Genomic DNA, 23147 nt, shown 5'->3' with positions numbered 1-23147 from the left:
CACGTTGAGAGTCAGCTTCTCCAACTTCACCCAGTGGCCTCAGACTCGGCTGGTCCCGGACTACAAGGGCAACAGATTCTTCCGCATGATGACCCTGCAGGCTCATTTACTAACTAGAACCAAAAGGAACGACAAACTCCCAAGTGCACGTCACTTTTTTTATGGTAAACTAACCACCGGTATCATCGGATAGATACTGTCTAATTAATAGCTGCTAGACCCCAAGATACTATGTATGTAGTTCTCCAAATCCAATCATTCAAATGATGGCATAGTAACAAACTGATAAATGTGCACTAATTAAAAAAAATAAGCTATTGATCAAAGCCTCTGTATTATAAATACATTTATACTCTCTTAAAATGCAAACAGCAAGCTGTTTTGACATTGTCACAAGATAAATTCATGACACACAGACGATTTATTTTGCATATTCCCCCTCGATTTAATTTCATACAAGCCATGCACAAGAACTTTTGCATAAGGCATGACAAATAATCTATGGAAGAAGAACTGACTAGAGACTTCAGAACAGAAAGGTGCTGCACACTGGTGAAGGTCATTCTTATGAGTTGGGACAGTTAATTTTTCTCATTCATCTCAACAATCTATGAGCTCTGTAGAAAAGGGTTTAATTTATCAGGCTTTAAAAAAACTGCTTCATTTTCTTCAATATAATTGGATCTGCATATTCTGAGAATTATGCCATTATTTTCACGTGGAAAATGCCACTTAATTCATTTATAACAACATTTACCTTTAGCTATCTTATCAATACACATATCTACATAAAATTTTAAAACATCGTATTAACCTCTACGTATTTAAAACCTTACCTTCTATAAATTATTGAAATAGCTAAAAAAAAAAAACCCTAGTACTTCTTATTCATTATAATTTCAAATTCATACATAAGCTGTAACTAATAGGAAATAGTCTGTTAAAAAAAATAAAACATGTTTCGCCATAAAACTTAGGTTTACTGCCTGACTAGCCATTTCCGATACATTAAATGACAAGATACGGTCACATTAAGGCCTCATACTGCAGGCAAAACTCCTAAAAGCTCAAGGAAAGGTTTTATATGACAGTTCAGAGTTCAAAGTATAAAAGTGAACAGTTACATCCAGAGACCTGCACTCATGAAAGGTTTACACAGAGCTGGCTGTTCAACGTTTACACACAGTGAAATGATATCCTCTGCATTTCTTACACAAAATGATGAGTAGTTAAGCCTCAAAATGCATGAGTCATAAAATATAAAACACTATTGTCATATTCAAGGTGCTAGCAATATCTGTATGTGGGTTTTGCTACAAAAATAAAATTGTTTGTAAAATTAAGAAAAGCTTCATGTTAAAAAATTATGCCCAGAAATTGTTTTATCACTGACTCAGAGTGTAATTCATTTCATAAAGCATAGTATCCTTCCCGACACAGTGGTGTTTAGTAGAAAAATCTGTTAAAGTACACACAAAATGCACATTTCCCTGAGTTTTACATAGTTGTTTTTCTCTTTTTGATTCAGATCAAAGAAAGTCATTTTAATTAAAACTTCTATTAGGGAAGAAAATATTTAAAGAACTGTGATCTCTTTTAATGTCTCAGATTTGGCAGATTCGAGAAAAATAATACATGCCTATAGTCATCTGTTCAAATGTTTGGAGATTATCAAGATTAAGAATTTATTCTGTAGCTTTACATTTGAAAAAATACATGCTTATTAAAATCTGGTTACACATATACATATTTTAAACTTTCTTCCCCAGGAATAAAATCTCACATGTGCCAAATACAAAATACTACAGAAGGCGATAAAATTCTTCCGACGTAAAGAAGAAAACTTCGTAGCTTGAGAAAGCAGCCATAATAAACACTAAAAAATAGTATGTTGAGACTGAACGATAATTACAGGAGCAAAACAAAAAAATAACATATATCCTTAGAGGGATCTACCTCAATTATGGCACAAGCTGCACCACGTAAATGGCAGCAGCAACATACCCTACTGGACACAGCAGAACAGCCTGCAAAAAATTTAATCTGACAACACAAATTTGGTTTTTAATCTTTGGGCAAAAGACCTGGGGGGGAAAAAAATACATATCTCAACAGTGACCTCTGGTGGAAAAGTCCTAAAATGACAGCCTCAAAATGAAATTCTAAGACTGAAAACAAGTAGAAAACAAAAAGCACTTACAAAGCTAACGCTTCCAAACCACCATAAAAACCAGGTATGAGATTATGGAGCCAAATAAAAAGACTCAGCTTACACTGACTTAAAAAGCGGAGTAATGACAAAGACAAGGACTGGAACTGAGGGACAGACGCACAGGAAACAGCCTTTGAAATCACCGCTACGTTCCCTTCTTCCAACACACGGAGAGCTGGCAAGCCCTTGGGTATGTCATGTGTCTGCTCTGACTTAGCACAAAGCACAACTCATCACCTGCCAATCCATTAATCAACCAGCATTAACTGAGGGCCCAGCATCTGATGTTCACCATGCTTTTGGTACTTTTCTGAGGGTAGATACAAAACAGCATCAGACAGGGCTCCTCAGCTCAAGGAAATGATAAGGCAATTACCTCAGTGAAGGAATCAGTAAGTAACCTAGGCCCTTAAACATAGAAAACCACCTTTCAGTGTTAGAGGAAGAGGCCCAGAAGCTGTCACATCCGTAAGAGCAAAAGGACGCCCTCCTGAGAAGTGACAGCTGAGTCCAGGGGGGCCTCTGGGGGAAGGTGTGCCCTTGCTTCCTCCTAACATCAGCGCCAGTGTTCCCACCTGTGGATTCTTAGATGCACCTGAGGGGCGCCCTCCCAGCACCTCATTCCTCAACCAAGAAGGGTCCCTATGACTAGGAACGTGATAAGGACATCAATTTCCAGGACATAAGGTAATGCTTTTTTTTTTTTTTTTTTTTAAATAAGTTTATTTATTTTGACAGAGGGCAAGAATGAGCAGGGGAGGAGCAGAGGGGGAGAGAGAGTCCTAAGCAGGCTTCCACACTGTGGGCACAGAGCCTGATGCGGGGCCAAATTTCACGAAACGTGAGATCACGACGACCTGAGCTGAAATCAAGAGCGTGGACACCCAGGTGTCCCAGATAACGCTCCTCTAGGGCACTCATAGTCCAGTAGGTGTCGCACGAACCCACGAGTAAGAAACAGAGTGTGTGTGGGGGCCACATCGACTCAAGTCCCCATCCCACTTAGTCCTGACACCGTGCAGTTTGGACACAGACTGCTTGACCTCAGGCCAGCTGTCTCCTGTCAGGACCTCCCTGTCACCTACTGTTCCCCGCTATCAATCATTATTGTTTGACACAGGCAACTGCTGGCAAGCCACCACGTGCTGGGTGACAAGTGTCAAAGTAAGAAACGAACGGTCCCCACTTTGGAGAAAACTTCCGATCTGTCTGGAGAGAGGGAATAAATATCAAGCAGAGAAGGACAAGCGGGGCCACACTGGTGTAAGGGTCTGTGAACAACAGGAGTCTGGGGAAGAGAGATTTCCCACTGCCCAGGGCAGTCAGGGGAGCCTCGGGCAGAGGATGAGGAGGCAAGTCCGCGCAGAGTGGAAGAGAAGAGGCAAGGTGGCACAGGTGCAGAGGCAGGGCCGGCCAGGGGAGAGACCGACCCCCCATCCATCTGCCGCACTGGAGGAGGACACACTGGCTGGAGGAGGACACACTGGCTGGAGGAGGACACACTGGCTGGAGGAGGACGGGCCAGATGAGGGCGGGTTCTGAAAATCAGGCGAACTGCACCTTCCCCCAGGGGTGCTTGCTATCACAGCACGAATGCGGTTTCAGAAGGGGCAGCCCGGCGCCATAACCTCATCTTCACTCTGAAACCAGTCTCCCTGGGCCACGAAGAACCTGTGCTGGGCTCCCAGCTAGCACCTGCCCGATCAGAGCAGAAGGGAAGAAGGGAAAAGACTCACTCATTGCTCTGCCTTTCCTCTGAACGCGTCAGGGAGACGCTCCCATCTAGGAGAGTTGTTTCAGGCAGGGTGAGCCCCCCGGACTCTACCAAAACCCGTCCACGCTGCCCCAGTTCTCCCGGCTCAAATTTAAATAGTGATGCTGTAATCATGATGAACCTCTCATAGCGACTGGCTTGACAATTTGTAAGTATTCTTTGTGAACTCAGATAGGGAAAACTACAGAATCTCGGGCGAATGAAAGGATCATGTGACTGACCACGCCCAGCTTCCCGTGGCCTCACTTGGACCACGTGGACAGGACCCGTCGACGTCAAAACCACCAACAGGGAAAGAAGTCCATTTGATGCCATACGGTCCCTGATGGCTCTGCAGACACTGACTCCAGCAACACACGGTGTCCCCAAATCGAGGTCCCGGTCTGTGCAAGCCCGTCACTCATTCGCTAAGTACACAGGTGGAAATGTCAAACAACAGCGTAACTGGCAGACTCAGAGAAAAACACCACTACTTTTGCAAGATAAAAGCAGGGCTGAGCGGTTTATCTTTCGTGTCCCACTGGCTTTAATGTAGCAATGTCAGCCAGGTCCTATTAAAAAACACAGAAAGTGAAAGACACTGATTACAATACAAAGTGACAGGAGGGTGTGCTCAGCCTCTTAGATTTCATGCATATTTATATTTCCATCAAATGGACATATTTACTATAAATACTGGAAAAACCATAGCGAAGTCATTCATTTAAATGCCAGAAAAATAGTAAAAGATGCTAATTTGACCTTAGTGGAACAGATCGAGTGTCACTGACACTGCACACAATGGCTTGAAACAGAATTTACCAAGACGATTAATTAGAGTTTACTGGATTAGGTCAAGAGTGTCTCACATGGGGGGAAAAAAAAAGAACAAAAAACAAAAAGCAGGGAAGGAAGAAATCTGAAGTCTGAATCCATTCACAGTCAATGTTTTTAAGAGATACAATTTAACTCCATGTTTATGCCTCTCTAAATTCATCTTGTCTTAGATGCCTGGAGAAACAAACAGATTCACCCATCTAAGATTTCTGTCTTTGTGGACATGTAAAAAGAAATGAACTACAACTGAAAAAAATCTCAAAACGCCTGAAAGGTTTCTCTTTCTTTCTTTCTTTCTTTTTTCTTTTTTAAAGAACAGATAAATTAATGATGTAATAGGAACAAAGCATTTAAATGTAAACTCTTTTCGCTCTACTGATGATGCAAATCTAACCACGGGAACCTTGGCAATTAGCTATTTTTGTGAATTGTGCAACAGCTTCAGGAACTTCTCACGCAGTCTTGGGGAATTCAGGGGTTACACAGTCCACCTTTCAAGATAAAACTGCAGTACCCTCTAAACTAGGACCATGGTCTTAGTGGACAGCTGGACTGTTTGCTTTGAAACCCATGAAAATGCCAGCATATCAGCTAGTCGGTTAAGCGTCCAACTCTTGATTTCGGCTCAGGTCATGATCTCACGGTTTGTGGGTTTGAGCCCCCATCTCAGGCTCTGCACTGACAGTGTGGAGCCTGCTTGGGATGTGCTCTCTCTCTCTCGCTCTCTCTCTCTCTCTCTCTCTCTCAAAAATAAATAAATGAACTTTAAAAAAAAAAAAAAGGTCACATGAGACTTGGAGCCCTTACTTTCAGCTTCTATGACCACCATTACTCAAACGTGACCATTGTGCCACTCTGCCTTGGCCTTACAAGTATGTGCTTTTTGCTGAAAAGGAACTTATCTGCCTGCTTCCTGCACATGAGGGGCCTTAACTGCCTTCTTAATTCTCAATAATCAACAGCTCAATGACAATGTCTCGAGCACTATATAATGCACCCACACACACACAGATTCACGACACAAATCCCTCAACATGACACCCAGCTCAATTTCATGGGACTCAGAAAGCTCCCTAACAAATTCTCACCACATGATTAGAGAATCATTCAAGTCTGCAGGAAGTATGGCAAGCACAAGGAAGTGACAGTCAATTAGGAATGAGAAAGGAGAGTGGGTCCCTGTCATTACAATCTTTAAAGGCACAGCTCTAAGAATAAAATGTCCCATTATCACTCACATGAGGTATTGTCATAAAAATAGCTATCAAATGTCCTCTAGGTTAACCAGGCCATGACACCACCCATGCCCCCAGGGAATTCCTCTTGGGGACCAGACTCAAAATGTGAAAAATACAGATGCAGATTGATAGAACTTCTACAATTTTGTGGGTTTCCCCCGCTTTGATCAGAGAAGAAAAGTATCACTACAGTTAATTATTCCCCTTTTCAGGAGAAGTACAGAGAAAGCCAAGAACTCTTACATTATTATTTTGGAGTACTTTTTTTTCATGAAATACTAACGAATCTCCTGGCCATTCAGATCGCTGTAGCACTTACCACCCCTGAATGGGACCATTTCCAGAGAAGCAATGTCATTCTGTCTTCAGTTTACACAGGTTAGGCGAGAATTCTCAAAAAAGCACAAAATACAGGACAATATGCTCATGTATCATAGTGTCACCAAAAACGATTTTAGGTTTCCCCCAAATATCATCTGTCATGAGTGTCTTCAAAGGAAACAAAAGAATCTACAGTATCACAATATTACCTCAAAGTCAGAAAGTGTCTAACAAACGATAAAGTTAACTCACTTGTTAGCTTGTTATGGCTGAGGACCAGTTGTGTGATGTGGGATAAGGAGACTGTAAAAAAAAACAAAGAAACAAAAAAATCACAGTCAGTAAATGTACACAAATTATCCCCACACTCCTACAAGGTAAAGCGTTAAATTATTTTCACAGGTTGAAATGCTACCACTCACAAAAATGGAAGCAAGCCTTCATGTAACACTGTTAAATGTTAAGCCAAATTAAGAAAAGTTATACAATTAACACGGCAATTAGCACAGCAAGTTAGAGCTAACGAGATTGATGTCACAGGATCAAACATTACGAGGGCCGACTGGCTTTGCTAGGCGAACTGTTCTGCTGGCCTAGCCTGAGGCATCCATCTCAATAACGTGTGCCAGTCAGAAGAAGGGTCCCCAGAGCCTGGAGAGGCACAATGCCTTACCTGTACTCAAACGAACATCAGGGGCGCCTGGGTGGCTCAGTCAGTTAAGTGTCCGACTCTTGATTTCTGCTTAGGGCATGATCTCACGGTTCATGAGCTCGAACCCCACATCCGTGCTATCAGCACAGAGCCTGCTTGGGATTCTGTCTCTCTCTCTCTGCTCCTCCCCTGCTCATTCATGTTCTCTCTCTCTCTCTCTCTCTCTCTCTCTCTCTCTCTCTCTCTCTCTCTCTCTCAAGATAAATAAACTTAAAATTTTTTTGAATCATGTGAAGACAGAAAGATCATGTCACAATAAACAGGTAGCACAGTACTTCATCTATGTCCATTGGCAACCCAGAAATTCTTCTACACGCTATCAAGTTACTAACATATTAAAAAAAAATCCTCTGAAATTATTTTGGTTGATGTTGCCAAGCCCCTGCACATTGTTCATCAGTTTCATATAGTATTGTGAAGTTTTAAACTAAACAAGAACAGACTTGATTAAAAGAAGGTTTTCCAACCATAAAGAAAGAAAATACACATAGATCCACCAGGAGAAAAAAAAAAAAAAGTCCAAGAAGAAAAGTGACCTGCCTTCCATTTTGGGTTCTAAAGCTCCACAGGATGACCAGCATATGTTTTAAATACACATTATACATAATAAGCAAACAGATTTAGGCATCTTTCCAATATTCTTTCTCTAAGAACATTATTGTATTAATGCAGAATTTCTTCCCTAAGAAGAAGACAAAAATGTTTCTCAAGCAAAGTCTTAGCATGCCTGCAAGAAAATGAATAGATCACTCCTGACCATAACTTGTATTTTTTTTTTCAGTCCTCAGAAAGTTACAGGAAATTCAAAATGCAGTACAGAGACCTATTTTCCTGCCCTGAACCATTAGAGATTACGCCGCGGGCCCGATGCCCCATAAGCTCGGAGTATTCGTACGATGACATCCTATGGCAAACCACAGCACAGCCACCCAGGCCGAGGACTTCCTGTCACCCGTCGGAATCGCCTAATCGTTGGCCCTCACCTGTCTCCACCAAATGTCCCAATCATTTGTTCTAGAGAAAGCAATCCGGTTCAGGATCCCGTTGCACGCAGCTGCCGGCCCTCTTAGGTCACCTGTCGCCTGCATTTCTCTCTCCTGGACTTTCATGAGCTTGGCAACTGTGAAGGCTGCGGGCCAAGTTATTCTACACTATGTCCTCCGGGCAGGTTTGTCATCTGTTCTTAGATTTAGGTTAAGCATCTTTGGCAGGAGCGTCGAAGAAATGCTGCGCTCTTCTTCCTATCAGGTGGCACATGATTTCAGTCCGTCCTGTCACTGATGATCTTCCCTGGATCACTTCTGCCTGCCAGGCTTCTCCACTGAAAATGTATTCTTTTCCCCTTTGTAATTAATAAAGGGGAGAAGGGGGATGAGGAAGGGAGAGTACTTCATGTTTCACATTTCCTGTTCCACATATTTCATGATCCCCCACCAGGATAATCCTTACCCTCACGGTACGTCTGGCAATGTCTGGAACATTTCTGATTCTAACAACCATGGCCACTAAGAACCTAAACTTTCCCATGTGGCTCTCACTGCATCCGTATTAGGACAGCACCGGTCTAAAGCAGAGGCGTCTTGAGGGCAGGGGCCAGGACGCTTCTAAGTGTCCTACGAGGCACAAGGCAGCCCACTGCCTTGCAGGAATGTCCAGAGCTAAAAAACAGTGTGGGCGCTCCTGCAAAAACAGTTGGGCGGAGCAGGGTTTTAACTACTCAGGATCATCCAGCCCAAATGTCAACAGTGTTGCTGTCGAGACACTGCAATGTACTTCTTTATTTTTGTAGAGCTTTGTGATTTCCTATTGCAGTCAATGGATTATTATCTATTGTTATTATTCATGTCAGTGTTCAGATTGTCTGATTTGGCCAGAGGGAGCCCATCCAAGCTGGCTGCTGTCCTTGTGACAGGTCTCCATTGCTCCCTGAGCACCTCCCTGCTTGCTGGCACAGGATATCCCGGATCATCTTGTCCTTTTTCTGCCACAGCCCTGAAATCACCATTTCTCTAATGAGCTCTGGGTCCTTTTTGTGGAAAATGGTATTTATAAGACACAATCTGAACACCAGATGTGCTCACTGCTATTTGGGGCTCAGTATTCTCAGCTCCTCTCAGTGGACAGAGCTTGCACACGCATACACATGGACATACACACGCGCGCGCGCACACACACACACACACACACGATCTATACCGATTCACTATTCAAAACCTTGAGTTCACAACAATACATGCAATTCTAATACAACATCATTCGGTTCATTCTAGCTTTTTCCCTTTCCATATTTGTAATTCCCTTCTCTAACATGAGCACCCTGGCTTCCATTATCTCTAACCTACTTACCATGTAATCAATAAGCCTATATATAACTGCATGAAATGGAATTCTGTCACAGCTGGGCGGGGACGGCTCTATGCGTATTTGCAGGGGGACCCGGAAATCTGGTTCTGATGCTTGGTCAAGATCGGGACAAACAGAGTAGTTAGAGATGTACAACGTTCAGCTTAAACTTGAAACCCCCAGGGCCAGCTTGTTTACACTGTTTAGGGATACGGAGGCTGATGGCTTATGCCTGGCTACGAGGTACATGCCCAGTTGGGCATAAGAGACATTGCTGGACATTTCTGCCCAGGCTCTCCTCAAACACTGATTCCTCACTCACGTCTTGATGGTTCATAAATCTGGAGAGCAAGGTCCTGAGCAACTAAGAAACGACTCTGGGAAGCAAACCCAGTGAGCCGCTGAGGCCCCAGATGTTCACCAATGCTTTCTCACACCTGGTAAGCCGTATCCTGTGCCTTTATTAACTCCTTAGGTGAAGAGCCTCTGGGGAATTGGTGTCCTTTCCACTATCCAACTCAAGAACCAATGCAGTAACCAATCTCTCCTACCTCCCTCCCTCCTTCTGGGACACCTTTGCTTTGCACTCTGCTCAGACTCCCCTGCTCACTTGTTCCTCCACAGCGACACGCTCCTTCTCCTGCTTGGGCTGGAACCTCACAGGCCAGGCTCCCCCACCTACACAGATGCTCACCTCTCCCCGCACAGGTTCCCACACCCCGTTCTAGGCCACCAGGCCCTCCTGACCCCAACCACCTCTCTTTTTCTGTCCCACTGACTGGTTTTAGGATTGAAACATTAAGAAGGGGGAAGAGAAAGGCAATGGGGGAGGAGACGAGCATTTTCATGGTTTTTCAAAAGAGTCACAGTGGTGGCTTCTCCCATGATGTTTAAGATTTTAAACAGTGCAAAACATCTTGCACATTTTAAAAGTCAAGATTCCTTGTCCACCAATGAAGCATTCCTTGATCTGAGGTATACAGTCTGATATGGGGGGTGGGGGGAGGAGAATCTCAAACAGCTACCCTCATACCAAACCAGATGAAAAAAATTTATAGATGTACAGGTTAAGATTACGGTCACCTTCATGTGACAGCAGGCCACAAATAACGAAGAGTACACACAATGGGGGTTTGTCTCTCACTCACTCACAGGCGATCCTGTGTGTGCTGAGCAGGAAAACATCAGGGACCTTGCTCAACCATCCCCAACACATGGCTCCCACCTCATGGTTCAAGATGGCTGCCTGAGCTAAGCCATCCAGTCTGCATCCCTCTCAGGAAGACAGAAAAAAAGAAGGCTTCCTCCTTCTGAATACTTCTAGGAAGCTGCACATGGTACTTTGACTTGCAAGCAATTAATCACAATTTTGTAATACGGTGAGGCCTCGCTGCAAGGGAGGCAGAGAAACGTAGTCTTATGTTCCAGGTGACCTTGTGGCAGCTAAAAATCAGGGGCAGAAGATGGAGCAAACTGAAACCAGCAGACAACGAGCAGCCTCACATACTAGCAGACCACTCCTCTTGAGCGCCACAGGAATCAATCCTGATTACAAAAGAAAATGAACAATCTCCCGTCTCTTCCTGTCTTAATGTTTCCTAAAATATCACAACTAATTAGAAAAAAACTTTTTCGGCTCTTTCTCCCAGCCACCATTCACAATGGGAGGTTTAGTTAGGGAAAGCGGATTCTTTTCAATCATTTCCTCACGTCCCTTCAGCAAGCATTTAGCAGGAGAGAAAGTGACAAAGTTTACAAGTTCTTTTTTCTGGTTTAATAAAGAGAAATGCAGTTGTGGCTTCACCTGATAGCATCGCGAGGACATACTTTTTCTCTCATGCTATTGGGACAGAGCTACATGTTAAAGTAGGTGGGGGGGGGGGGGTTGGGGGGGAATTAGAGCAGTAAAGAGCAAGCTAATAAAAGGTCTTTGAGAAAATATTTAGGGCAACAAAGGACTCCAGGCCGGGTATGCGGGGAGGGCAGTTAAGTTGGACAGAATCAGAATCACAGAATCAATCACAAAGCCTGGAACAGGCAAAGACCGAGTTGCGACAAACGTATTTATACAGTCCGCCACTCCCCTCCACTTGGCAATGGTGAGCTCATTGTGAGTCTTGTATAGAAACTGTGCTGTTAAAAAAGAAGGGAGAAAGGGTCTACCAAAATAGAATAGATTATTTAAAAGCACAAAAGCCGCCATGGTCAAATACATTGGGAAAATGGAAGCAGGTGGTACCCACCGACCTACCTTGCAAATCTTAATCACACACTAGGAGATCTTTCACCGTGTGAATAACATACTTTAGCGGTCCCACTAGCCACAACCCATCAAGCATGAGCAGCACCAGAACAGGACGAACAAACTGTTATTAAAATTCCTCAAGCAGTATTAGACTATGCCTTGCCTAGGCATTTTCAAAGCAGAATATATTTCAAAAATCAACCAGATGACTACAGAGTGTGTTGACATACACAGTTAAAGCCTGCGGTGTCTTGCCCATCATTCTGCCTCTAGCCTTTAGAAATGGCACTTGGGTGAATAATGTTCTTCAGGCCAGAACGAACAGTGGGAAACAAAATTGTTGTGAAGGAGGTATTAGTGGAGGAAGGAGGGATGGGTGAGGTTGCTGGCACTGGACACGTGATTTATGACTATTTATTCTCCAGCCAAGAATGGAATCAGCAGGAAAATGCTCAAAAAGGAACCGGCCGGTTAAATAATTTCACAAGAAATATAATCAAGGACTCATTCAGGCACTCAGCACACTCAGAATGCTAACAGGCTCTACCTTGGACATTCTCTACGAAGTACCATCGGCTATGCGTCCTGCTGAGTCTGGGGACGTCTTGGATTATGCGGACTGCCCCTCTCGAAACTGTCCCGGTTTGGATGGCAAACTACGTAGTTTCTCACTTTAGGGGACACAGAACATGCCCCAAAATGCTAAAATGGAGGCTATGAAAGGAACAGCGACACAAGAGTAGCAGATTAAAAACGACAAAAGGTAGTTGAGAAAGAGGTGTTACTTATTATGGGGTGACACATCCAAAAATGCTTTAGGGCAGAGGGTATACCTGCAGGACCCAGAAACAGGAGGTTATGGATGCCATCCCAGGTTTCCCTGAGCAAACGGATGGAAAACAGGCAAAGTACGGGACTGGATGGGACAGCCAGTATTTTAATGGAATCAATCCAGAAAACTCAAAGAACTAAATATTCCTAGGAAAAGAATCGTAATTTCTAGATAACACATGGAAGCAGATATTATCATTATTATTATTATTATTTATAATCAGTTTGGGGGCACCAGGGTGGCTCAGTCGGTTAAGCACCCGACTTCGGCTCAGGTCACGATCTCGCGGTTTGTGAGTCTGAATGCTGCATCGGGTTCTGTGCTGACAGCTCAGAGCCTGGGGCCTGCTTCATATTCTGTGTCTCCCTCTCTCTCTGCCCCTCCCCCACTAGTGCTCTCACTCTGTCTCTCTCTAAAAAAAAAATAAACATTTAAAAATATATAAGAAAAAACAAAATCAGTTTGGCTTTTTCCTTCTCTCAGCATAAAGTAGGCAGCATAAGAAAAAAACCACTTGATGAGATCCACAGCACCATAAGATGACATTACAGCCTTGTTTTCAAAATAACCTAACATAACACAGTGATGGGCCCACTGGAAATTGTCTCTACGTTTTCTATTCGGCAAATGAGAAGGCAAATGTTTCCTCTGGTAGCCCTTCAGAGAAGGGACAAAGTTGTAACTTCACAGAATGGCATTTCCATCCAGAGGGAAAAAACAAAGCCAGTGTGAACCACAGGGAAGGAGACCTGAAAACACGCAATATGATATGGGACCTGAAGGATTCTGCTATCTTGCTATAGGTCAGAATTGGCCACCTCTGGATTTCAAATAAAAGGTTCTTAACTGGTGACAGAAATTGGACTGGAATTCCCAGTTTACCTCAGAGACTGCGTCCCAGAGGGAAGAAGTCAGAGAGACACTGCTGTCACCAGAGGGCAAATGGTTTACCCCTTTCTGACAGTTCTTGTGGAGGTAAAGACCTCCATGTTTGAAAAACTACCATACTTCTGGATATTCAAAGAGGGCGGCCTTGTTTGGCAACTCTGGGGGCATGATTCAAATTCTGTGCAATGACAGATTAGATCACAAATAGTGCCCTCCATTAATTCAATTCCCCCCAAAGTTGTAGGCCAAAAAAGAATTGATTTGAACTTGAAATATAGGACGGTTCAAATGGTTTTTCCACTTTGGCTCCCCAGTAGGCTGGAAACAGCCACAGCCCTAAATAACCCTGATTCGGAGACTCCAAAGGGATGTGGAAGCCAGCCAGATGTCAGCATCCGAAAGCAATGCTGACCAATTTGGGTTCTGCGTCTCTGTGATGCATGATTAAAATGCCTGCCTGTGTCGCATGGCTGAAATTATTTCACCCCTGGTAGTAAGATACAGATCGGATCTTCTTAAATATGCAGCTTTTGCCAATATATCAGAGTGAAGGCAGAAAATAAAATGTTCAATACTAAGATATAATACAAATATCATATTCATCAACACACCCAGAATCATAAAAACATTTTTTTTCTGAATATTGCTCATAACTAAAAACCTAAAAAAATAAATATATATATATATATATCACCAGGATATGAAAGCTTTCCCTTATTTCACAACTAATTATTGAAAGTGAGTTGAAAACTCTCCGGTAGCAAGGTTTTGAAGCTGCTTGACTAAATTATACTATTTGCAGATAACGGGTCTAACAACTGTAATTAAATTGCCCTTTCATTCAACAGGAAAGCAAATGAATGTACGTGACCAAAGAATTCACAGGTGTTGAGAACCCCCGTGAGCAGGTCACTGATTGGGGGCTTTCTGCCCATTGGGACATTAAGTCAAGAGATACTAGTCCCGAGTCACTGCGTGATTAAAAAAGTGGAGGCCACACCATTCCTGTTCAAACGCACCACCTCCCAGTCTCTCCTTCAGGAAAAAAATACAAAGAAAATCTGTACCTCTGAAGATGGCTGGGAGAATCCAAGAGAAAAATAGGCCAAGTCACCTAGGGTGTGCAGTCATTAATTGCTCCTGAGGTGTAAGGAGGGCCGTATTAACACATGCTCAGTGAACTGCAACTGTTTTGCAGGACCGAACTTGGGCAGTGTGACAGGGACAGCATGTGAGTGGGGCACACTGACTGCCCTCGACAAGATTACTCTGTAATAATAAGGGGATGCAAGAGAACACGAGGCCACATTGTGGAATGTAAGTGCCATAAAGGAGATAAGCTGATTTGAAAGTCCCGTGAAAAGGGAAAGGCTTGAAAATTTTTTCAGGGTTGGTAAAATCTTCACGGTCCAGACTCAATTTTATTCTGCATCCACCTACCTACCTACCTGCGTGGTGTTACAGTCTACACTACTTTTTCTAGCATAAACCACGTTATTGGTGTAACGAAAAACAGGTGCAGCTTTAGAAGTCAGTTACAGCATCCTAGAAATCAAAATGCTGAAGCCCCTCCCATTTTCTAGGTAAGGAAACTGCGGCCCACAGCGGCCAAGTGGTTTTTCGGGTGTCCCACCGACCACCGGACTTGGAACTAAGACGACAACTGAGGTCTTCAGATTCCACCCTGAGCTGCTTCTTTCCAAGACGGTGGAAATTCCAAACCATAATAAAAAGTATAAACGTGAATGGAAAACTCTGTTCTATCATCCTGAATAAAATATGACAGTTACATGAAGGGACTCAAAGCAAAGAATAACCAAATTCAAGCAGTGTGACATCCAAATCGTACTGCCACGAGATCCTGAGAAAATCACTGGAATTTTCTAAGGTGCAAAGTTCTCATCTTGAAAATGAAAGGCTGAATTAAATTATGGGACTCTGTGAAAGAAGCAAGAGTGGAGATAAGAATGAACTAGTATTTATGTAATGCTTACTACATCAATGTGCTATGCTGGGCACTTTAATAGCATCAAAACTGTTAAAACAAAATAAGGGAGTGACCACAATAGCCCAGGTTTGCCAAATGCTTGAGAGGTAGCTGGTACCATCCTGGGAACTGTACCACCTCATCCGTGCCTCACAGCGACCCTACATGCTAGTACTGTTATTAATCACCTCCCTCCCAATTTTAGATCAGAAAAATGAGGCAGAGGGCGGTTAAATAGCTCTGCCATGGTTTCAGAGCTCATCAGCAGAGACAACCCTTCAAAAGTTGTTTCCAAACTAAAAGCTGATTAATTTTCACTCTGGTTTTTATTGGCCAAATAAAGCAAATAAACGTCAACAAGAGGCCAACTGTTCAACATTTTTAAGACATTCGAAAGATTTAAAAAAAAAAAAAAAAAAGCAGCTTAATTCATAGGTTCGTTTTTTACCAAAATCAAGAATGGTTAAAATCAACACCACAAGAAACAACGGGTGTTGGTGAGGATCTGGAGAAAGGGGAACCCTCTTACATTGCTGGTGGGAATGCAAACTGGTGCAGCCACTCTGGAAAACAGTACGGAGGTTCCTCAAAAAGTTAGCAACAGAACGACCACATAGTCCAGCAATTGCACTACTAAGTATTCACCCAAAGAAAACAAAAATGCTAATTCGAAGGGATACATGCACCTCGATGTTTAGAGCAGCATTGTCTCTAAGAGCCATATTACGGAAACAGTCCAAGTGTCTGATGAACGGCTAAAGATGTGGCACACGGGCACAATGGAATATTATTCAGCCGTAAGAAAGAATGACATCTTGCCATTGACAGTAATATGATGGAGCTGGAGAGCATGATGCCAAGCAAATGAAGTCAGAGAAAGACAAACACCATATGGTTTCACTCATATGTGAAACTTAAGAAACAAAACAAACGAGGCAAACCAAGAAACACAGTCTTCACTAGAGAACACACTGATGGGGACCAGAGGGGAGGTGGGTGGGGGGCATGGGTGAAACAGGTGATGGGGATCAAGGAGCGCACTTGCGATGAGCACTGGGGGTTGTTCAGAAGTGTTGAATCGCTCTCTTGTACCCCTGAAGCTAATATAACACTGTACATTAAATAACTGGAATGTAAATAAAAACTTTAAAAAGACCAAGACACCAACAGTATCAAATATGTGTGCTTTCTCCATTTCAGACAACATGGTGCATTCTTTTTTTTCCTTTTTTAATTTTTTTTTTTTTTGATGTTTATTTAGAGACAGAGCACAAGAGGGGGAGGGGCAGAGAGCGCCAGGGACAGAATCCGAAGCAGCCTCCGGGCTCCGAGCTGTCAGCACAGAGCCTGACACGGGGCTCGAACCCACGAACCATGAGATCACGACCTGAGCCAAAGTCGGACACCCGACCGACTGAGCCACCCAGGAGCCCCCACCATGGCGCAGTCTCAACTTCCATGTGTCCCTGCGGATAAACAGGAAGGTAGGGCACAGGTATTTTTTTTCCTTCCCAGGGTGCGACGGCAGACAGTGCTATTTCCTCATTTCTCTGGTTCTCGGCTTCCACTGCCATCTCTGTCCACACGTCTTACTCCACCCCCAAAGCCCCACGTCTCCCTGCAAAGGCAAGTCCCCTTCAGAAGCAGGACGAGCTGGAGTCCTACCCCTGCTGCCTACACAAGAGCCATGCGGTTCCCCGAGCTGGAGCTCTAGTCCTGCCGGCCACCAAACACTTGAGGACCCTGTGCCACCTGCTCTCACTCACACACAAGACTTGATTTGGTCTCGTGCCGGTTCATCTTATTTTCACTCCTGGCGTTCAGCCTCTCTCTCCACATCGTCAGACACGGACCTCCGAGTGTAGTAAGGACCAGTCCTGGCAGTCAGTCTCCGGGACAGACCCATGCTCAAACCTGGGCCTGTCTCCTGTGACCCGCTACAGCATCTCCCTAGACCTCCCCCTGGCTCGTCATGTCTCCCCACGCTCCTGCTCCGATGCACCTTTCCATCTGCCTCCACCCTCTCCATACACGGATCCGGCCAGTGGATGTGTTCCAGGGGACGCCACCACACCCTCCCCTGAACCCATCACCCCCAAGACCGTTCACCTCTTCACCCCCAAACTTCCTGCCCCACCGGAGCTCACACAATGAGATCTTCCCAAATGCCCGAGCCTCAGCTTGACACACACACGATTTCCTAATTACTGACCGTAACGGCCACCAACTCCGCACCGGGCACTACACAGACACCGACTTTCATTGAAGGAACAGCGTGGTAGGTTTCCCATTTCCCCACTGACAAAACTGAGGCATGGGGACGCCGTGAGCTCTTTCTCAGGACACGTTAGTAATAAATAGCAACACTGGGATAATTGACTAAGACCATGCCTCCAAAGTCCATGTGCTGAGCCAGGACATGACACTCTCTCCTTAGATCAATCCTCAGGGTGTCGAAATATACCCGAAGAGGAAGCACTGCAACAACGAATCTCTCTTGGCACAGAAGGTCTAAGACTAAGTGAAACAGAAAGGATGGCAGACAGGGCCAGGTGTGAGAGGACCTCTCTACGGCCCCCTTGCCCACGGAAGCCCGTGCTCCCTCACCTGCACTGTAACAGCTCTGGAGCAGGATGCTGGGCTCCTAAGAAGCCACTGTCCAGCCTTCCCTCCCGAGGCAAGGAACAGACGGTCCCCGAGAGCCCCGAGGAGGGAGTGTGGCTTTGCCAGCACCCTGACTTTTGGACTTCTGGCCTCCAGGATTAGAAGAAAAGCAATCCCTGCTGTCTTAAACCATCCAGTCTGTGATAATTCATTACAGCAGCCACAGGAAACTAATACACCTGAACTTAAAGGAAAACAGTCTTTTCAGCACCTAACAAGGACTAAGCGTTTATGTAGAAAATAAGACTACCAGCAGACCTGCGGAAAGCAATGCTTTTTGTCAGAAGAAAACAGTAACACATTTACAATACTCCAGGAAAAGAAACTGTGAGTCTTTCTATCTAGTAAAATGGACTTTCAAGTAAAAGCAGCACAGGCTTTTACCCATCAGCAACATGTAAGAATTCTGGTGTTAATATCCTCATGACCCCTACTGAGGAATCTAACAGGTATAAGTTTCAGAACAGGTACAAGTCTGTGGGCTCTTCCCAAGGGAACCTGAGGGTCTGCTCTCCTACCAAGCTAAGACCTAGGTGACCTGCTGGCCACCTAGCTCTGAATAAGCGGGTGAGGATGATACCCCAGGTGGCAGAGAAAGGAATGGAAAAGAACGGAGATCCCTGGATGTCACAAGGAAGAGAGATGCCCACTGACCGAGAAGCGCACGTCTTGGACTGTGCTGTGAAAGGGACGCACTTTTTCCGCGCTTTAAGCCACCCACCAACTTTTCGGTGGGTCTTCTGTGCATGCAGCTTAGCCACTGACTCCAGATAATCACCATTTCCCCTCCCACAGTGAAAACTTCAGAAACCCGCACAACAGCCACATCTGTGTTACAGAACAAGCCATGGGAGTTGGACAAGCTGGGAGACTCCAAAGCTCAGGCTCCCAGAGCGCACGCTGGAAGACACAGGTAGGTGCCCGTCCGCAGTAGGACAGAAAGCCGAGCGATCAAGGCCTGGAGCCTGCCAGATTTAAGAACACAGTGTGTGTTCTTGGGAGATGGCAGAAGCCTGGCAGCACATTTTAGGAATCTTGATCCCCACATAAGAATAGAGAACAGACAGCAATAAAAAACCCAAGGACAGGAGCACCTGGGTGGCTCAGCTGGTTAAGCGTCCAGTCTTGATTTTGGCTAAGGTCACCATCTCGTGGTTCGTGACACTGAGCCTGGAGTCCCGCTGTGTGCTGACAGCCAGAGCCTGACTGGGATTCTCCCTCTCCCTCTTTCTCTGCCCCTCTCCCATTAGCGCACGTGCACGCTTTCTCTTAAAAAAAAAAAAAAAAAAAAAAAAAAAAAAATTAATAAACATTAAAAAAAATCTAAGGACATAATTTACAACAAAACTAGAAGATAAAGTAACCCCCAAAATTCCCACATACAAGTGGGTCAGAACAAACACCCCACAAGACCAACATGACATCAGCATCTGTGATGAAAGCAGAGACCGGCAACAGGGAACCTAACAAGCCTGGGAACACTGACCCCTAAAGAACTAACCAAATTCACTAGAAAGGGCAGTGCAACAATCTGAGGGAAGCAGCCAAAATTGGGGAGGGTCTGTCCACTGCAACAAAGGAGGGCCTGTAAGACCTGACTGGACAGGACAAGCCCAGCCCCTGTGACCTGATCACCCAGCACTACCTTCCAGGACAAGCCTATATTCAAAATTAACCAAGACAGGGAAAAAAAAGGGAACCAGTGTAATATTATGATTTATAATAAGTACTTATTTGGTCTTCCTCCCCTTTCTGGAACAGGTGTTAAAATCCTAGCAATATCTTAAGCTATAAAAGCTACAAAGACTTCTTTTATGTTAATGAGGTGACTTTTGGGAAGCACCTAAGACTGGGTGTGGTTGCCAGTGGATCCAACTATGTGATTAGAGTCTTACCCCATTGACCTCCAGGGGCGGGAAGGGAACTGGAGGTTGAATCAATCACCAATGGTCAATGATTTTATCAATCATGCCTATGTCATGAAGCCTCCATAAAAACCACGAAGGTGGGATTCAGAGAGCTTCCAAGAGGGTGAACACATGGGTATTTGTGGGGAGTGACGCTCCTACAGAGAACGTGGAAGTTCTGCACCCCTTTCATCATAACCTGCCCTATACATCTCTTCTATCTGGCTCTTCCTGAGTTGTATCGTTTTATAATAAACCAGTGATCTAGTAAGTAAAACCTTTCTCTGAGTTCTTAGAGCCACTCTAGTAAATTACTTGAAATAAAAGAGGGGTTCTCTGTAACCTCTTACTCATCTCCAGTTGGTCACTAGCACTGGTGACAATCTGGACATGCGACTGGCATCTGAACTGGGAAGGGGCAGGAGGCAGTCTTACAGGACTGAGCCCTTCACCTATGGGATCTAATACCATCTCACGTGAATAACATCAGAACGGAGTTGAATTGCAGGACACCCAACTGGTACTAGAAAGAATTGCTTAATGGTGGGCGAAAGTCCCTCCACATTGTAACTGGTGCTCCATCATAGCTGGGGATCCAAAGTGAAACTGACATCACTGAGAATCAATACCAAGGACAGAGGAGGTTCAGATACAAGTGCAGAGGGGAACTGGGCCAGGTCGTCATCGAAAGCAAGCTACTATATTTTTACCACTACGTGATAGCAAAAGAAGAGAGAGCTCTGGGATGTTAGAAAATCTATCCAGTACCATGTCTCCCTCTGAAAGATCACAAAAACATCTCATAAAAATGAGCAGCATAATAGTACCAAGAGCAAATCCAATGAAGTCAGTAGGAGAAACAAGAAAATAAGATGTAGAATACCATCCATCCGTATCCATAATGAAAGCCCACCAACCAGAAAGTTGTGCCCAGAAAACAGATCAAAACTGTTATCTACTCTTTCAAAACAAGGGAAAACACATTTTAAAAAATTATGAGACAAGAAACGACATAAACCAGAATTGGGAAAACTCAGGAATGAAAGATCAGAACTCAAGAAAGAACTGAAAATAAAAGAAAAAAATATCCCAGAAATAAAGATGGAGGAGGACGACCAAGATGGCAGAGCAGGAGGATTCTGGGCCTGTCAACTCCAATGGACACAACAAGGCTACAATTACATACAGAGCAACTCTGACAATGACATGAGGATTACCAGAATTACCAGCCATTCTACAGCTACAGATATGAGGGAAAAACCACAATGGGAAGGGAGGGAGTAGCAGGGATCTGGTCTGGTTGGGACCCACACCCTGACACAGCAACCCACAGGCAGGAGGGATATCACATCCTTCCCGAGCAGCAAGAAGTTCAAGACCCACATCAGGCACCCTCTCCCTGGGAATCTGCACTGGGGAGACAAGTCCCCATAATGTCTTGCTTTGCCAATCAATCAGGAGGGCTTAACTCTGGGAGAGCTAGCGGACTACAGGAAACCAAGACTCAGTCCTTCAAAGAACCATACACGAACTCATTCGCTCCAAGATCCAGCACAGGAGCAGCAGTGTGAAAAGTACCTGAGCCAGGTGTGAAGATTTATGCCTAATTTTAAGGGGTATGCTGGAGAAACAGGGATCTATAGGAATTTTCTCCAGGGATGAAAGTACTGGGAGGGTACCATTTTTCTTACCCTCCTTCTGCCTAGCCAGCCCAGCACTGGTGGGTGCCATTTCTGATACTATCCATCCACCTTGCTAGCACAACTTACTCTCCCTTGGCATTTCCCAACAGACCAGTCCCACTAACCCACCATGTACCCCTTCAAAATGGTTCTCAACCTGCTACACCCAGCAAGTGGCCTCAGCCTGAACCATTGCCCCACCCAAAGTGGTTGCCACTCAGGGTGGGGATCCCAACCATGCCGACCAGTGGCCTCACCACCAGCCACACTGGGAGCAAACCCCTAAACAGCATGCCCATGGCAGTCATAGTCCAGACATAACAGGGGGATGCACAAAACCCACACAGAGGATATCCTAGGAGAGCCTGGGTCTGGTAACCAAGGGGACTGCACTTCTGTACCCAACATGTCATCTTCTACATAAAGCCACTTCTTCAAACAGGGAGCCATAAGGGATTGACACACCACAGAGAAACAGAGTCAGGCAAAATGAGGAGACAGAAGAATAGGTTCCAAATGAAAGAATAAGACAAAATCTTGGAAGAAGAACTACACACAGGGAAGATAAACCATCTACCTCATAAAGAGTTCAAAACGATGGTCATAAAGAAAACCATCAAACTCGGGAGAAAAATGGATAGACACTCAGAATTTTAAGGGAAAGGCGTGAAATACAAAAAATTAAAGAGATTAAGAGACCTCTGTGCAACATCATGCACATAACATTGCATTATAAGGATCCCAGAAGTAGACCGAGGGAAAGGGCAAGAAAACTTATCTGAAGAAATAATTGCTGAAAATTCCCCTAGCCTAGGAAAGCAAACAGATATCCAGGGCCAGGGATCACAGACAGTCCCAAACAAGATGAACCCAAAGAGATTCAGACCAAGAAACTAATTAAAATGTCATGAATAAAGATAAACAGAAAATATTAAGAGAGCTTCAAGAGAGAAGCAAAAAGTTACTTACAAGGGAAACCCTATTAGGCCATGGGCTGATTTTTCAGCAGAAAATTTGCAGGCCAGAAGGAAGTACCATGATATAGTCAAAGTGCTGAAACGAAAAAACCTAAATATTCTACCTGACCAGGTTATCATTCAGAATTCAAGGAGAGAGAAAGAGCTTCCCAGAAAAACAGAATTTAAAGGAGTTCGACATCACTAAACCAGTCTTACAAAAAAACGTTAAAGGGAAAAAGAAAAGGCCATAACAAGAATTAAGAAAATTATGAAAGAAAAAAACCTCACTGGTAAAAGCAAATGTATAATAATGGCAGTGGATCAACCACTTATAAAGCTTATGGTAAAAGACAGAAGTTGTAAAATCAGCTGTATCTACAATAATTGGTTAAGAGTCCACAAAAATTTTAAATGTAAAATATGGTATCAAAAAGAAAATCTGGTGGGGGGGGGGCGTTTAAAAACGTAGTGCTTTTAGAATGTGTTCCAACTTACACAACCATCAACTTAAAATACTTGGGGTGTATACATAGGATGTTATATACAGACCTCATAGTGACCACAAAC

At 44.2% G+C, this 23147-nt stretch overlaps 1 protein-coding gene across 5 annotated transcripts in view; it reads right to left on the bottom strand.

The window, feature by feature from the left end:
• The window catches only part of RSU1 (Ras suppressor protein 1), a 203752-nt gene that overhangs the window by 157125 nt on the left and 23480 nt on the right, over positions 1-23147 (bottom strand). For 4 of the 5 annotated variants that reach the window (XR_009247763.1, XM_058681817.1, XM_058681821.1 and 1 more), the window contains exon 3: positions 6614-6664. The exons of the other annotated variant lie outside the window; for it this stretch is intronic. Coding sequence is in view for 3 of the 4 variants with exons in the window: in XM_058681817.1 (XP_058537800.1) it covers positions 6614-6664 (51 nt within the window). In the remaining variant the exon portion in view is untranslated. The remainder of the gene's footprint in view (positions 1-6613; positions 6665-23147) is intronic. 5 annotated transcript variants of the gene reach the window in all.

This window comes from Neofelis nebulosa, chromosome 8 (assembly GCF_028018385.1).
Source record: "Neofelis nebulosa isolate mNeoNeb1 chromosome 8, mNeoNeb1.pri, whole genome shotgun sequence".
Classification (NCBI taxonomy): Eukaryota; Metazoa; Chordata; class Mammalia; order Carnivora; family Felidae; genus Neofelis; species Neofelis nebulosa.
The sequence above is the reverse complement of the archived record's forward strand: the minus strand, read 5'-3'. Positions and strand labels throughout refer to the sequence as shown.